At 39.2% G+C, this 17,538-nt stretch overlaps 1 protein-coding gene across 1 annotated transcript in view; it reads left to right on the top strand.

The window, feature by feature from the left end:
- The window catches only part of PDE8A (phosphodiesterase 8A), a 126,867-nt gene that overhangs the window by 75,404 nt on the left and 33,925 nt on the right, over positions 1-17,538 (top strand). Inside the window, exons 3-4 of the mRNA XM_061999732.1 lie at positions 14,829-14,885; positions 17,265-17,455. Coding sequence (XP_061855716.1) covers positions 14,829-14,885; positions 17,265-17,455 — 248 coding nt within the window. The remainder of the gene's footprint in view (positions 1-14,828; positions 14,886-17,264; positions 17,456-17,538) is intronic.

Below are 17,538 nucleotides of genomic sequence, written 5' to 3'. Positions count from 1 at the left end.
TACTTTCCAAAGAGGACATGAGTAGCAATGGAGAGTTCTATTATTTAAGAATCAAGAAGGGGCAAGAAGCTGAAATATCAGACACGCTCGGTAGGCAAAGTATTTGTTGGATTTGTTTGATAAAATCATCTACAAGTGATGAGCTATTCAGCATTCAGGGCTAGCTGCACATAGAAGGAAGAACACAGAGAGCTGTGATGGACCTTGCATTTGTACAAGTGTTCTTTTTAGCTTTCATCACTCAATGAACTCGGAAAACAAGACGTTTGAGGAGACAGGACCCATACACCAAATTCACTAGATAACCTCTCTTCCAATGGCAGGAAACTGTTGATTGTGTCACGAAACCATTGCAAATCTTGCTTCCTTCATCTGGAAAGTATTTCTGGGTACAACCTCATATTGTGGCCTGCAAATTTTGTTGCTGTTTTTTGGGGAATGTACTGTGAGTAATTTATGTCTAATGGAGTAGTGGTTTGATGCCACCTCTAATATTTTCCTGCTGTTTCACAGAAGGCTTGTTTTGTTGAATACATTTGAATACATTTGAATGTCCTTAGCAAAATAAGATTACAAAATATAACTGGATTAAATTATGCACCTCATAGTATATTCTGAAGTCATCCAGAGCATGACACTGGTTGAAATTAAGCAGTGAAGAAAAAAGGTAAAGCTTTGGTGTTCTGTGGTGGGTGCCTAGACTGTACACATTAGTGGTTCCTACAGTTAGTCAAAATATATTCCTATCTCAATGTAGTTCTAAAATTGCAAAGTTCAACATTTAGCAACATACCATTTGTTTTGTCTTTGGAGAATAAGGACAAAAGAGATACAAAAAAATCTGCTAACCACACAAATACAAAAGTGGTAAGAACATTTGTCCGGGCTCAAAGGAACATGCAAACACATAAAACAAGTCAAATTAAACTTACCATGATTGATAAAAGCTTTCCAAATCAAGAACACTGTTCTCCATCTATACTAATTACAGCCTTACGTTCAAAGTTCACAGAGGAAGAAAAAGAAATCAAGTGATCTGTCTGAGTAATAAAACTTTTCAAGAGTCTGATCTACATTATTCTTTGATAAGTTCACGGGTTTATTTTTATTCTTTAATTCTTCAAGTGACCTGTAGTTTTACTGTGGCTTTATTGGAGCTGTTAAGTTAATCTGGCTTTTCCTTTCTGTTTCTTACACAAGACATTAGACTTCATACTAGAAAGCTATTTGGAGGGGGGGGTGAACTAGATGATCTCTAAAGATCCCTTCCAACCCCTACCATTCTCTGATTTGTCCTTGATATCTGTTTTATTTCTAAAGTATGTGTTATATTTGCAGTTTCACGCAGTCTGTCTTTATCATTAAACTGGTTTATAGCAATGCAGTAGAATTTTTACACAAAGTAATAGGTTTGTTTTAGTCTAGTCCTACAAATTTCCAGGTAGGTTTTGTGTCCTAGAAATTGGACTGAGCTCAGAGTTTTGCTATGAAATGACACTAAATTGGGTCTTTCATTAATAGAATTTTTCTATTTGCTTTGGACATTCTTCTAGTATTTCATTGCTTGGGGGAAAAAGGTAAAAGAAAATAAATGAGTACAGTTGGGTTTTTACTCATGTTTGCTAGAGATACAGAGGAGTTTCTCTTCTGTGTGTTGCAGGCAGGTTTGAGGAACTCTGAGTCCCCACAGTTTGGTTGTGCAGATATAACGTCTGTCTTCCCCGAGGGAGGACGCCGAGGCTTGCAAATTAACATTTCCTGCTAAAATTTCTGGTCAAAGCTCCCTGCCAGAGTATCAGCAGTCTGGATCACTGTCTGGGAAGAAACACTTGGTACAGGGGAGGAAGAAGGAAATGGTGACTGTGAACTTATTAATGGTGTTGCTAGACAGGACTTTAATGTCTGTTTTCTCGTGTTTGTTCTTTTGCATAAATCTTTCACGTTCACAGCAGAAGGTCTAGGCACATTGCATCCTTTCGTAGAAAAGAGAGCAAAAATATTGAGGGTGGAAACATATTTTGGATAGTTGCAAAACAGACTAAATGGGCCTCCATCTTGTCAAATGACAGAAGTTATATTCCAAGGGAGATAGATTTTGGATGTATGCCAGTTTTGCTTGGAACTAATCAAGATTGTTGTTTTGTTTCGGTTTGGTTTTTTCTCATGGTTAACACCATTTCATTATATAATGACTAAGTGGAGCCTCTTTCTTCCGTTTAGCTCCTTCTTCTAATCCAACATTGTTATCCAAGAGAACTAAAGGTGTCACTGCCTGACTAAATGAATGTGACAGAATAGCCCAGGCTCCTCACGTGTGCACAGCTTCAACACTGAGTCCTATCATAGGACAATTGTGCCAGTCTCAGCTACAACATTAGACCTTTTGGAATGAGCCAGATAGGTTTCAGTGTCAATAAAATGATGCACAAGGCAGTAGTTACCTGGTGATCCTAACATTTGAGAAGCTGTGAGGGTGGTAGGTACCTGGTGATCGTAATCCACTCTGCTCACATTTTACAGTCCTTAGGAGCAGAGGACCTGCTTATTTCAGAAATCACACATGGTACTGGTGTTCACATTGCTTCTGTAGAAGGGCCCACTGTGGGCTCTGTGGACCTGTGACTTGACAATGAATAAACCTCCGAAAAACACCCTGTATGACATCCTACCGCTGTTGGAAAATGTCTGTCCAAATGACACATGAAAAGTCCACATCTGCTTGACCAAATGCATCTTTTAACCACTGCTAGCTGTGTGTTCCTGTTTGTGATTTTGTACAGCAGTTATCTGTCTATGCAGTCTGCAAGTGAATGGGTGTGTTTACATTATAGATTTATTCAGTTGTTTTGCATCATTTCTTAGCCCATTCTTATTTCTCCATGTTACAGATCTTTCCTTCAAACTTTGTAGCTGCAGCAGGACTCTGGAAAAGTGTCACTGCTATTGTATAACTGGTAAAAGTATCTGATGCAAGTATCTCCAAATGATGGCTCTCTTTCCTCGAAATCTCAAGGTTAAATAGAGATGCAATGTATATTAATCCATTTGACATCTATAGATTATTATCTGTGTCATTATGGTCCTTGTACTTTATTTGAGAAACTCAAACGTTGCCCAGATATACTCTCACCAAGTACAGTACCAGTGTCAATGAACTTCACTGTGGGCAGGATTTAATCTTAAGTGGATGTTTGATTCCCAGATGAACTTGTTTCCCAGTTAATGACTACAGTGGCCGAGTGCTTTATGGACTTCCTTGTTGATGAGTTGTTTATTAAAAAGGAGCTGCCTTGTATGAAACTGCTCTACTGAGACCTTGGTTGCCACAGCTTTAGTCCTGAGAGATTTTACTAGGAGGTGGGGACATATTGGTTACTTGTGCACTTCTAGAGAGAAAATCATGCTCCATTATAACTTTTTACCAGCAGTGTCTTCTTTGGCCTATGCAACAGTTCATTCAGGAAGGAAATGCTACTGATAGGCAGAACTTGCAGATTGTTTTGTATCAAAGAGAATAGTATAGTTGGTTTTTCTAAACAGATTTTTTACATTAAATAAAATGGAGTGTGCCCACCACAAATCCAGATAGAGTGAAGTAAGAACCAGAATGAGAAGTTGTTTTGCTGCATCAACTTCTACTTAATTGCAATTCTGATTATAATGAACCCCCCGCTTTACTAAAGACGTGCACGGTTTAGGGGGCTCAGTGTAACTGTAAAAAGGTTCTGCTGTATGGATGGAAAATAAAGAGCGATCCCATGTACCAAGTGTGTAATATTTAACGAGCCCTGTGGGCTGGCAGAAGCACTGTGCGTTACTGGACCAGACTCAAGCAGAAAAGCAGTGTCAGGTTTCAAACTACCCTGTAGGTCCTCAGAAATGAAGAGGCATTTGTATTAGTGGAAACCAGTCACTCATCCCCTCAGCCAGTGATGTTCATAGTGGTTAAAAGAAAGAAGGGATCCCCAGCATTCTTAAATCCATGTTTATTTTCCTCCTTATGATAAAACCTGGAGTCCATCAAGATTGGTCGTTGGTGTGAATAAGCAAAATTAATGGTAGTCTTGAAAGTCAAAAACAGTGTACTACTGTGAATTTCTTTGTGGTTTTTCTTTCAAAAGACATCTTGAATAGGCCTGCAGTCCTCAAGTCTTCGTTTACTGGAGACAAAGTTCTCTGTTTAGAGAAGATTTGAGTGACAAAAACCCCTCCATTGGTATTCTCAAATATCAATGGAGAGTTGCACTCAGCCTGGTAAACCTGTATTCACTAAAGAAAAGTACTGATATGTTTATTATCAGTATTGAACATTTCTCTTTCACTGCACCAGCCTCTGTCTCACTGACTTAGCATTTACTCTACCTGTGAAATTGCATCTCAAAAACTGCATCTTTGCTGTCTTTTAGAACAATTCCCAGGCAGGGTACTGTGGAGAGCAAAAGTGTGTTACTGGTTACACACCAGTAAGTGTAACCACTTTAAGTGGGCAGAGCACACTTTGTGGACCATACAGAAAACCACCTGCTGGTAGATTCACAGACACCTGAGTAGGCTATGTGAAGATGTTGTGTGTGGCAGATAGGTGGGGGAAGGAGGAGAAGCAGGCAGCCCTATACTACCACTGTCCATTCTGGAGGACTAAAATGAGCTGATACATCCAGGATGCCCGCAGATGTGAAGGCTGGAGATGTGCAAGATAAAGTACCAATCACAAGAGCTCATGTGCAGTTCTCAGTTGATCAGGAGGGGTCATCTCAGTTTGCTGTCTGCTCAGCTGTACTGACAGCAGTTTGCTCCTGGCCATTTGACAGTACTTGGGAAATACATGCTATTGTAGTAATGGATGGCAGCAGATTGAAAAAAATGACCATGGTTAATAAAGCCTGAACCATGTCAGTACAAACAATGAGTTATTAATGACATTAGAAAATGCAATTTTGTTTCTTAATAAGTGGGGGCTTATGACAAAGTAGAGATATTCTAGGAAGCCTCACAGATACACTGGCTGGTTTATGCTATTTTTGTGCAGTATTCTCTTGTTTTCTTTGGTCTGTTTGTGGTGATTGCAATGTTGATGGATCAAGGCATGAAAAGTTTGTTTGACATAAAGTAATTAGAATTCTTCCTGATAGACTGGAACTTCCTTTTAGTCAGCTGATTCTGTCCCAATCCAGATGGTTCAAAGAAAACTGCCACTGAAATACATGAGTGTAAAAAAAAAAGAAAACTGATAATGATGGAGATCTGTTGCATCTTGATGTGTCTGTAATCATCTCTGAAATAAGTCTAGCAAGTGGTATCCACTAGAAAAAGAGAAATAGCTGATAGATGTGAAACAGAGTAGTGCTTATTGCTACACTCCAGGATCTTGCAGAATCACAAGAGAGCAAGCAGTTTTAATAATATTAAACAATAGAACTACTGTGCCATATTTAAGTCTCCCAGAGTGCTGTGCAGCTCAACTGTTAAAGTGCAGGCAGCAAGAATTTCCCTCTGGGCCAGAAGAATGTAGTATTTGTACTAAAGCATCTGCTGAAGTGGGGGGATGGAAAGTCAGCTACAGCCTGCCTGCAAGATTAGTACACCTGAGGCAGCAGTAGACAAATGAAAAGTTCCTTTTCACTTAGACTAAGATGTTGGTAAAGCCGAGGCTAGATTTATTTGTTTGGAGTGATGCAAGACCCAAGCTAATTTAATGTTCAGGTTTCAAATGTGTCTTGGCTGATGATCTGCAAGAATTAAAAGACCAATTTCTTCTCTACTACATTTCTGACAAGAAATGAGAGAGGGTAGCACACTGAAATTTTTATATTGACACAGGTATATGAAGAGTTAGTTGATCCCTGGAGATCAGTTATAGTTCTCCTAGCCAGTGGAGTGACCAGTCTTTTGTCAGGTCAGGGGAAAAGAGGAGAGGAAATAGGACTCAACCTTATAGTATTGCTAGATGCACTGATTTTATGTGGCTGCCTTTAAATTGTTTTGTGAGGTAGACTGTAGCTGGTCCTGGTTGCAAAAGAGAAAATAGAGCAATCTTAGAATTGTTGGGAGTACAAGGGAATAGCTGCTGAAACTCAGAGAGGTGTAGTATCTACACCTACATGTTGTTCAACTGCCTGCAAGGTAACATCTCACAAAGGCAATCACAACTCTCATTTGCAAGTAACCCCAGAATACCAGGGATGCTGACTTTGGAGGATATTTGCTCTTAACTGTGGGATATTCTAACTGCCTCTTGAGTTTTCTCAAAAGCAAAAAAAACCATGGAATTAGGTACTAGTCCCTTAAAGATGAACTCTTTTTTTCATCTGAGACAATTCAGTTTCTGCATGTTACACATTCCTATTACCTTTAAGCTGGACTCTCCAAAAAGATAAATACTTTAAAACTACATTTGACTTTGAACAGCTGAAAATGTTCATACTACCTTTTTTCTTTTTGCATTGATAAAGGCATCCATTTCTGCAACCTATGTATAGAAAACCAATATTACAGGCTTCAAAATTCTTCTAAAGTACAAGCCAGATTGTTTAAGCTGCTGTTTTTCTCTTAGCACAGGATAGAATTATAAATGCTCTACGGCATGCCCTCACCACACAGAAATGTTTGGCTATAGTTTAGTGAGCAGCTCAGGGATCCAACATGGGGAGAGCCCACAGCCTCAAACAATCTGTGTGCATGTGGCTGGAATGGAGAAGTTCTTAAAAAAATTTCGGTCAGAAAGTAGGGACCTTAATGAAGATTTCAGTGAGCTAGCTCAAATCTGAAGGTGGTGAATGCCTAGAGCATTTTAAATTCACTGCTGGTTGGTCATAAAAGCATTTGGCAAAATGGAGACCACGGGCCACAGACCAGTGTTGAGGGTATTTTTATCACTAGGGTTGATCTGGAGCATACTCTTCAATTTTTTCTCTTCCAAACAGATAAATAGTTGAAACTTCAAGTTTTGTACTTGTGCACAGCATACAGTTCCATAAAGGATCTCTGACTCACATAGTTACTGTAGCAAATACGATTTGCTAGATTTGAATAGCTTTTGATGCAAGAACTGGCTTGTATGTGACTTACTCTGTCCCTTTCTTGTGTGCATTTCATTGAGAATGAGGACTGTTTTGTAGCTATGTAGTGTAAGATTTGCATGGTTGTATTGCTGGAATTGTATCTGCTTACCTTAGAAACCTATGATAACGCTGCAGTTACCAAGGTGTAATGTAAATTGTGTTAGAGTTATCAGAAACAAATTTTGAATTCTAGAACTCAGTGGATATTTTCCAGGTATCAGCTATTTTCAAGTGGTCCAGTTCTAATGAGAGCCTGCTGCTGTCAGTTGGCCAGAAAGCGAGGGGACGTGATGCTGTGCCGAGGGATGCTGGGGCTCAGCACAAGGTGTACTGAGACCAAGCTCTCTCCACTGGTGCCTTGGTTCCTCTGAATGTAAAAATAGAAATAACAACCATTTCCTCCCTTAACAATTCTTTTTTCATGCAGTAGGCACGTTGATAATTACATTTATTTTATTACTTAAATACCTTATCAAGAGTTAAAAAACTCTCCCAAATTGTGTTAACATGTTCTGTTTCAAAGTTCTGACCTTTAACAATGGCAGGGACTGTTGTCTGCCTTTTTCTTCTGTCATTGTACAAGGTTGCCACAGTTGGCCACTCATCTGGGCCAGAGGCCACCCAGGCCTTACTATATTACAAATACTAATAAAAATCATTTTGGGACACCATTGTTAATTATTCTTAACAAAACAGAATGATTCACTTTTGCTAGTGCCATACTTGCAGCTTCATAACTGAAGTTCCCTATGATATATAAGGGACAATTTATAAAGGGTACAAAATGTTGTGTCTGAAGTGTGCTAGAAGGCAGCAAGCCCAATTTCACAACAGTATTGCTTCAGTTTTGTTCTAATTTAGCTTTACTTATTGCAGTGGAATAACACTGAAGTAATGCAATCGGGAATTAGGCCCAGAATGCGAACAAACAAACATATATATTAATGGTTGGCATGTGTGGCAAGCTGAACACATCGCCAAAAATCAGCAGGGTCCTCCCTGGGCATGATGAAATTAGGGTAGCCACAGTGTTCAGCACTGAGTCTTGGCACACCAGTGAAGCAGTCTCAGTCCCAGCTGGGTGTAGGTATCTTCTGTGGGTGGCTTCCTCAGGCCCTGGGTTAACCCAAAACTTACCTCCAGACTGAGCAGTAGATGAGGGGCTGGATTTTAGGATTGGTAAAGGTTTTGTCAGGAACCTGGGAATAAGAGAGTAGTAGGTCTTGTGGCTGACAGGGCCGACAGTCTGACTCGAGAGCTCTGGCAACTCATTACGCTTGAAAAAGCTTTTCTTCTCACGAAAACTGCAAGCTGTCCAAATTCTGTGTTGCTAATGATGTGAGTCTGAGGCCAGAGTTTGTCTCTGAAGAGCTCATTTATGTAAAACTGGTTCACAGCTGGTACTAAAACTTAAGAAATGGATGAAGAAAACAGAGGGTGTGTTACCCCATCACTTACACTGTCTGTTGTATTACCTGATGTATTACCTGGCAGCATCGCAGGTAATTCTTCTAGGAATCAATTTAAAACAGAAGATAGATAAAAGGAAGAAGATACCTCAGGTGATCTTCAGACTTTGTAATACAGATCTAAATCTGTATTGTTTTGTTGGCAGAGATGCATCAGTGGGAACCTGATTTAGATTAATGTAAATGCTGTATTTTATCAAAGCAAATTGCACTGAGTCAGAATGCTACATTATGTAAATTACTGAGTCTGTGATATTTGCCTACATCTTTTATGAAACAGAAATAGGAAAAATATCAAGGGCTGGAATTATCTGGCTGAACAGCAGTTTTGGTAAATTTTAATTGCCGTTTAGAACTCCAGTCTTTGTATTTCAGCAAAGAGTAAACTGACTGTATACAGCTTAGGGTCTTTGAGAGATGAGCTTACCCATGTCCTTGAGTCTGTTGAGAGAAGGCAGAAACCTTGGACGCTTTGTTCCCTCTTACTCTTTACTCAAAATGTGGCTTCCAGACAACAAAGAAAGTAGCTGCATGGGATCAGACTCCCACTTCATCTACACTGAAGTAAACTGAGCATATTCTTCTTGTATTTGGTGGAATTACTGTGCATTTTCACCGTTGCTACCAGGTCAGAATTCAGCCTGTGGATTATAAAAGCTCTGAACAGCTCTGAACATGTTATGTGTGTTAGGAAGATCTGCTCAGCCTGCACTTTAGGTAACCTACCAATGTTAAGTTTGTAACAAAACAGTGCTGTTAAGGTCTGAAAGGAAGATGTGAACAGTGATGTTAAGTGTCTAGCAGAAAATGTATGGAAAATAGAAAGCTAAACCTTAAAACTCCTCCACTTAGGTAGATTTCCCCTGAGAAAGAAATAGGTAAATGACCATTGATTTGGTTAGTATTCATATATTTCAGAAAGTGATAGAGGTTGTTATTTAAAAAATGTGAATAAGGAGAACCTATCATAGAGACTTTCTTGCCCAGAAATACTAGCCCCACACAGTCACAAGGCCCCTCTCTCTTCATATAGAGTCACCATGCTGGGATGACCTGGGTGGACCAGATCCCGAACCTTGTCATGCCAGTTTATACCGAGTGGGTTGTTTCCTCACTTTCAGCATCCCAGATTTGCCTAAGTTTTGTGAGAAAAGGCCTTTATCATCTAGATTTCAAATTTCTGCTGTTAGTAGATCCTGGATCAGTTGAAGTTTACAGTGTCGTATAAATCCATGAGTTCATTTGAGCTTTCATTTTCTGGGATGATAAATCTATGCTTAGGATAAAGCTTAGATAGATGCTTAGATAAATCTGTATCTATGGACATTTTTTAATCTTTTTGTTTTTCTTGGAGTTACCAAAATTAAGTTACAGTCCTATAGCTCCTGGCATATAATCAATGATCAAGTCTGTCAAATCTCACTGTGAGGAGTCCACTCATGCTGGTGTTTATCATGTACCTAGTATATGTAGAAAACTCAAGAATATGTTTTGAAAATAGAACACTTTCTTGTGACGTCTTAGAATACTAATCTGAGTAAAATGGTGAATTTTGCTGGCTGTAGGAAACAGCCATAAAACCTTATCTCTAATCATTGTAGTTATCTATGTGGCATATTATAATGGGTCAGAGTCTTAACGATGAAGTCTTTACTTGAAGAGGCTGTTATTTAGTGATAAACCACTATCAGAAACTCTCTTCTCAATACCCGTTTTCTAAATGCATGTTAGCTGTACAGCAGAAGTTTCCATCTGCAATTCATTCAGCAAAAGTTTAAGTCACCTGTTAAAGTCAGTTGCAGGAAAAATAAGCTGTCACATCTCCTCACACAAACTCTAACCTGGAAAAGGCGAGAAGAGCAGCAGAAGCAGAAGTGGTACCAGCTGCCCTTTAGGAAGGGCTACTAGCAGAAGGGCAGTTCATGGCAATTACATGCCCAGATGAAGAGTCATTCCTGTCATCTATACAGCCCTATCTGTGACAGAAAGGAAGTGATGGAGCAGTAGTGGATTGTGGAAGAAGATTTCAGGCGAGTACTCTTGCTCCCCAGGACACCAGCAGCTCCCCCACTAGCCCTTGTGAGTAGGTAGTGCTCCAGTAGCCCACAGTCCCAGCCCTGACAAGGGCTACCTTGGGCTGCACAGGACTCTGCTTTAAAACATTCCATAAAAGCTTCATAAAATAAGTGACTTAAGAAAATCTTCCTCCAGAAGGAATGTGCCTCTCCACAGCAGGAGTGTTGCATGGGAGTTAATAGCCAAAGGATTTTGGGGTGGGTGACTCTGCCCGTTTAGGAGGTTTGCTCTCCTCTCCAATTGATCATATTGAGAGGCATTTTGGAGAAACCCAAGGACCTCTAGTAAATATGGGACTGGTGGGTTGCTTTGATGTGTCTCACATTAAACAGACAGTTTACCACCATAGGGAGCATGTGGATCAAGTTGGCTTTATTTTCACCATTTATTCCTTTCTACATTTATTCATTGAGCAAGTTCATATAAAGTTTTTGTATCTATAGGAAGAAAAAACCCAACGTGAACAGACCATTCCTGTAGATTCTGCTAGGGTAGAGAGTGCAGAATGAGTCATAACAAGAAGTACTTTACCAGGTTATATCAGGTCAACACTAAGTTTGTTGTACTTTAATCAGATGGTCACAGTTGTTTGGGTCTGTCTGTTTAAATCTTCTTTGTTTTTGTTTACCAAACATTCACTTTTGTCTACCAAACATTCACTTTTGTCTGGGCATTGGGAACATGAAGCATTTCTATCAGCAGTTTTAATGTTTGCAACTTCGCTACTACACATACAGATCATTTCTAGGGAGTGTTAAGCTGCCCACAGCAGTCAGTAAAGACCTCCCCATTGACAGTCATTGCCTTGGGATGATTCTCCTTAAACAGAACAGAAAATACAGTGTTCAAATACAAAAGGCATATTTGGGGGAAAAATAAGTGCTCAGCAGATCAGAGAAGTAACAAGGCTGTAATTGCTGTGTGTAAGCATTTGAAGTAGCCTGGAGTTGATCATCTTTCGTGTCTTTAAGCAGAGGGTGTAAACACTTGCTGGTGCAGTAGCTGAGCTGCTGTCTGCAATTAAAGCTAACTAGTAGTTGCTGACCTGCAGCCTGCTATTACAGGCATCTCTCACTCCCCAGACCAGGAGGACTGAGTTGCAGCTGTTGTGGAAGTTGCACTAGCACAGAGGATCCGAAAAGGTTTGTGTTTTCAAAAGCCTGAGAATTACTGTTGCAAACTATCCTAGCCTAGGTGTCTTTGAGACTGTGAACCCTGGAGCCAGCTTGTCTTTTTGGATGGTTTAAATATGAGGCTGCAATGAGAGCTGGCTGTACTGTCAGCACCCAGTCTTACCATCTGTTTGATTTGGTACCTGGCTTGAAGTTATAGGCTGACCTCTAAGGTTAGTTGACCAAGGAAGCATTTTCAAAAGACTTGCACTCATAGTCAGGGTGCTCAAAGTGTCATGAGCACAGGGCTTGCCATAGTCACATATTCTGCACTTACTCATGAAGTTGCCATCAGCAGCTTTTTGACATGGGACACCATGATCAGTTCCAGTAACCCACAACTAGTTCTACCTCTGTCTTCTTAACACACTTTCTTACAGGTTTGTGCCTGCCTGGAAGGCTGCCACACACACTAATCTTGTCTGTCAGTCTGAAAAGGTACTTGGGTTGGTTTTTTTTTCCAAGTAGGAAAGAGACTCTAAGGAGGAAGTAGCAAAAGGTGTGAGGAGATAAAAAGTGCCTATGCAGTTACTATACATGTGAGCTTTGGCTAGATTTGGTTTTGTTTTAAGCTTGCAGCATTAGAGGTATTTTGAAAGCTTATTTAGTTCACCAATAACTGAGAGTTTCCATTAATCCATGCTGAAGCCTTGATTTTTGACATAATACTTAACCAGCATGTACTTCTCAGTGCTACCACCAGCACACAAAAAGTTGAAATGATTAATCAAGTTATTCGAACAGATTTCAACAGGATTAAGAATTAATTGGAGTTCACCAAAATTTTCCAGCTGAGGTGCAGACTGGGCTTTTTTCTTCTATTCAGGACAGCAAGTTAATGTGTAACAAGGCAGTTTTATTTCATTTGAGCAGTGCTTGTAACTGAAGCTTAAATGGTGTATACACAGGTATTTTAAAGGTAAAAATGGCTGAAAGGTGTTTTTCTGTCTCAGTCCTTTAAATACTTAGATGACTATCCATTCACAACCTTTTTAAGAGAAAGGCATTTGGAAAGCAACAGCTGGCAATACTGTGTTAATGTAATTTGTTAAAATTCCCCTTGTATTGGGACTGATAGTCCAGGGGTATGCTGGCCTTATAGTTGGTGTTTTACCAAACTCCCTGAACGCCAATGGAGTGCAGCTCTGGATCTGAACCTCACAGCTCAGGCTCATCTCTTTGCAGTACTGGAAACCCTTGCTGCTTTATGCTGGCAGAAAATAAATGTATCAAAATTTAATTTGAAGGGAGGTTATGGTCAGAGAAGTGGCTGTAAAAGGCATCTCTTATTCAATAGATATGTTCCCTCCGTGTCCTTCAGGCATTTCTGATGATCTTACTGATTCAGGACAAGTAGTTACCACTGTCAGTAACACTGGTGCAAAGAGCTAGATTCCCTCCTGCTCTGGGCATTATCAGCAAAAGTTTTTGCTATTTTCTAGTGCAGAATTTGAATCATTGGCTGATGACCCTTGATTTTTTCAACCAAAGAGAGAGGCTTTTGTCTCCAAATCACAAAAAAGAAAGGACAGTATTTAAACTAAGCCAATCTGACCAGAGTAACTGTGAGTAAAACTGAAACCCCTCCATGTAATTTTGACAGTAATTTTTAGAGGCCCTCTGAAATAGCATGGGCAAACATTGGTTTCTGGCTTGTGTCTGCAGGCACTATTCTGCCATTTTTCCTTGAATCATGTTTCATGCTTATTCAGTGTTGCAGTGATGATTTCTAAGTTGATAAATAAATAAAATCACATATGAGAAACTCTGCACGCCGAGCAATGGAGCAGTGAGGTTCTAGAAAGAACAAAGCATGTCATTCTAAAAGATTTTTCTGTGGGATGTGCAAATGATTCTTTAAACTTACGTATTGGAAAAAAGTCCAGGCTACAAAGCAAAAAATCTGGTGTTCAATTGTGATTTTACTTTGAAAAACAACAATGAAAAATACCACCTTTATGCTCAACAAATCTTTTTTTTCTACTTTAAATCCAGAGATGTCTTCTGTTTACTGCAATGCCAAAAATAGTTTTCTTGTGCTTTTTCACTCCACTTACCTTTAAAAAGTCTATGTAACCCCATTTTGAATTGGGATAATTGTTATTCCTGCTTTTTGGTTTTCATTTCTGAGTCAAGAGGTGAAAAATATTTAAGCGCATGAAAGTGCAGATCCTTGCCTGATGGGAATTCCCAAAGATCCTAATCTGTGTAATCCTGTTGGAGTCTCCCTCTGTGTTTATGTATTTAACTACTTTGGAAAGTATGCCTGATACCAGTTAAAGTCATTCATGTTCAAGATTGATTAATGATTAATCATATCAAAGAGAAACAGTTGTGATAAGCAGCACTTCTAGTCACTGACCTCCATTTCTTGAAGTGATGCATGATAAGGAAGGATCCCAGTTCAGTTTGTGCATCCTAAGCTAAACTGTTTGCCTGTGTTACTTGAACAGAATCTAACATGGTAATCACATGACATATGACAGCATTTGTGCAGAGTTTTTCAAAGCAAGGTTGCATGCATCATCACGTACAAATCTGAGTTCTGAAACCTTCGCTGGAAGGGCTGGATGGGAAGGAAGGAATGCAGCAGAAAGCTTTGGGAGAAATTAAATCAGTGTGGTTTTGTAGCACTCTTTGGCACCTGTTACATGTGACCTTCTGAGAGCAGAGTTATGTATTTTTGCCTTTCAGCTGGAAATGTGAGGCTTTTCTGGAGTGGGACAATTTTTAAACACTTCCATGTTTTGCAGAACAGCTGGAGTGATACAGAAAAAGAAGTCTACCAAACTTTCCTGACAAATCTCATTACTTTATGTTTAAAATGGAATGAAAACTGACTTGATGGATAGCTTGTTCATTTCTAACTATGTCAATACAGTTTAGTTTAAATTTACCAAAGCAGAGTAAGATGGTCATGAAGAAGCAGTCTCATAATGATAGCAATATACGTGTGAGAGTGGTAAATAAGAAATCTCTTCTCTAAGAGAGCTAATCTTTCCTCTTCCCTCGGTGTCTATGTATTAATAAGATTCCTTTATTTCTTCTAGGCACCAGTAACAGATGTGCAGTTTGGCCCTATGAGACTTCATCAAAATCAACTTCAGGTAATACAACAGTTCCAACTAAAGTTTTAATTTCTGAAACATTACAGATGTTAGCCTAAAATTTATCACTTGCATTTTGGGGGTATAGAGATCTTCACCAAACTTTTCTGTCAAGTGAGAACCTGCACCTAACAGATCTTTATCACGACAATCCATGTGATATCCTAAAAATCCTGCCTAACTCTTTTCTCCAACCATGTCTTGGCTCATAAAAATGGAGCTCTGTAGTTCTTTTGCTGTCACTTAGCTTGTGATCACTTAATGTGTGCCTTGCTTTGCATTTTACTGGTAGTCAATTCTTAATCAAAATCTCACCAAAATAATACTAAGCCAAATGTCTTATCAAGGTCTATTGAACCAACATTACCACTAGCATCAAGTGAACTTTCAATATTGTCACAAAAGATGTAAAGTATGCTTTTTTTGTTATTTATTGTTTACTGGCATAAATTCATCCTCTTGATGTCTTTATTATGTCACTTGTCCCCTTATTTTTTCTGGGATGGGTATGAGATTCACAGATGTCTGACTCCTTTGGACTTCCTCTGAAAATTCTTCTGGATCCCAAGGCATACTGAACTATTAATAACCCAAGATGTCCTTTAGTCAGTAATTACAAAACTCCTGACTGTGAAAGTAATGTGGACCAAATAATTTGAAGATGTCTGTCTTCAAGAACTGCAATTCAACATCTTCCTGAGTTGTTGTCAGAACTGACAGTAATATCATTGAACATCAGATCTTAGCATAATCTCATGCAGTTGTTACCCTAGTATAAATCAGAAACATTCCTCAAATATTTCTGCCTCCTTTATTTTTATTAATGTTTGTGTCACTTTTGTCCAGTCATAGGCCACTCTAAAGTTCTACCAATTTATCCTGGTAAAATGGTATGAGGGAAGAAGTGAAGGCTACACAACATCTTGTTCCAGAATCAATCGCAGAACTCAGATCTGCTGACTTTCTGTACCATTGCTGAAAGCCTTCCTCCAGTTTCTTCCTTTAACTTCACTAAATATAGCCAAAACTATGACATGTTTTTGCAAACAGTTTTGCAGGTTGCTATAAAAGGCATCTGAAATAAATGAGTACAAAGTCCTTCATTCTTACAAAAATATGCACTACGTGGAAATGTTAAGGTTTACTGGTAGACGTTCCACCAGCCTGGTCCAAAGTGTAACCAGCACTGAATTCCTAAAATCATCCAGAAGATAAACGGCAGTGGGATGTGGTGTGAATTACACATGCTCCACATTATTGTTTGACCAAAGTATATCTGAGTGTGGGTTGACTAAATTACTGAAAGATTGGTGTCTTGGGACAATAAACCAAGTACTGGTTTAGTTATCCATCTTTCCCAAAAGGCTGCATATACTGAGTCATCCACAAAATCAGCACTAAGATAGATGTATACTCTTCCATTTGATGTTTTCTTTCAGGCAAAAGAAGTTTTCTTCTTCAAAATATTCTCTGATACAAAGCACAAGCACATCAGAGAGAGTCTTCCTTAGCAGACTTTATGCTTATCTTCTGTTCCATATTCAAACCTAGAATTTGAAATACATTTTAGAAAGAGTTTGGCCTTGTCATACTTGGAGTATGCAGGTATGGCATTGATTTTTAAAAGGCTTAGAGAGATTAATGTTATTGGCAATTGCACACCCATTTATGACAGAGCAAAACAGGCTCATAGATCTGACTTCCAGTTCTGGATTTCTTGTAGCAAGCTTTGCACAGGAGTCACATGGGGACATGCTCCATATACTGAGGTACTGCTTATGATTTCAAGCTTGCATGAGTTCATCTTGACCAGCCTGTATGTAGTTTCCAGAAACCCTGCAGAGTGGGTTGCATCCAGTACTTTAGGGAACTACAATGAGATGAAAAGTGCATTTTTCATCATGCCTTTGAAGCACTGTTAAATATTAATTCTTATGAGGTGAACCGTGGCATTATTTTTTCTGGAATGTGATCCTGGCAAGAAAAGCAAAACTCAGGAAAACGCTTTTATTTGAGACAATTTCAATGAAAGAAAGTAGATTCACTGTTTTTTGATGTACACTGCCTGAAATGCAGGAGTCTAGTCTCAATTGATTGCTTAAGCTCTGTCTGCAGCTAATGGTGAGAGAGCCACTTTCCAAACTTACCCATCCCATGTGGGTATAAATGGCTCTGGCAGACTGTTTGAGCCTCTTGAAGCACCTCTCTATAGGGACAATTATAAAAAGTGGTAGTCTGTAGAAAGCAATTCTGTTAAAAACTATGGATTAAGCCTTGGAAGTGGCTTTAAAGAAACGTGTTAAGAACAGGCAAAAGTCACAGAATCTGCTGTATATGTGAGACCCATTTGTAGTGATTCACTGTCTGTCTTCAACCCAGGTACTTTTAGTGTTTGCCAAAGAAGATAACCAGAGTAATGGATTCTGTTGGGCATGTGAGAAAGCTGGATTTCGATGTAACATTGCCAGGACACCTGAGTCTGCACTAGAATGTTTTCTTGATAAACATCATGACATTATCATTATTGACCATAGACATTCCAGATACTTTGATGCAGAAGCATTATGCAGGTAAGCACTATTGTAGTGTAATTAATGCATAACTATATTGTGAACACATCATCAAAGGTTTTTTTGCTTCCAGATGATCCTTT

Source organism: Colius striatus, chromosome 7 (genome assembly GCF_028858725.1).
Source record: "Colius striatus isolate bColStr4 chromosome 7, bColStr4.1.hap1, whole genome shotgun sequence".
NCBI lineage: Eukaryota > Metazoa > Chordata > Aves > Coliiformes > Coliidae > Colius > Colius striatus.
This window is presented reverse-complemented; position numbering and strand designations above follow the sequence as displayed.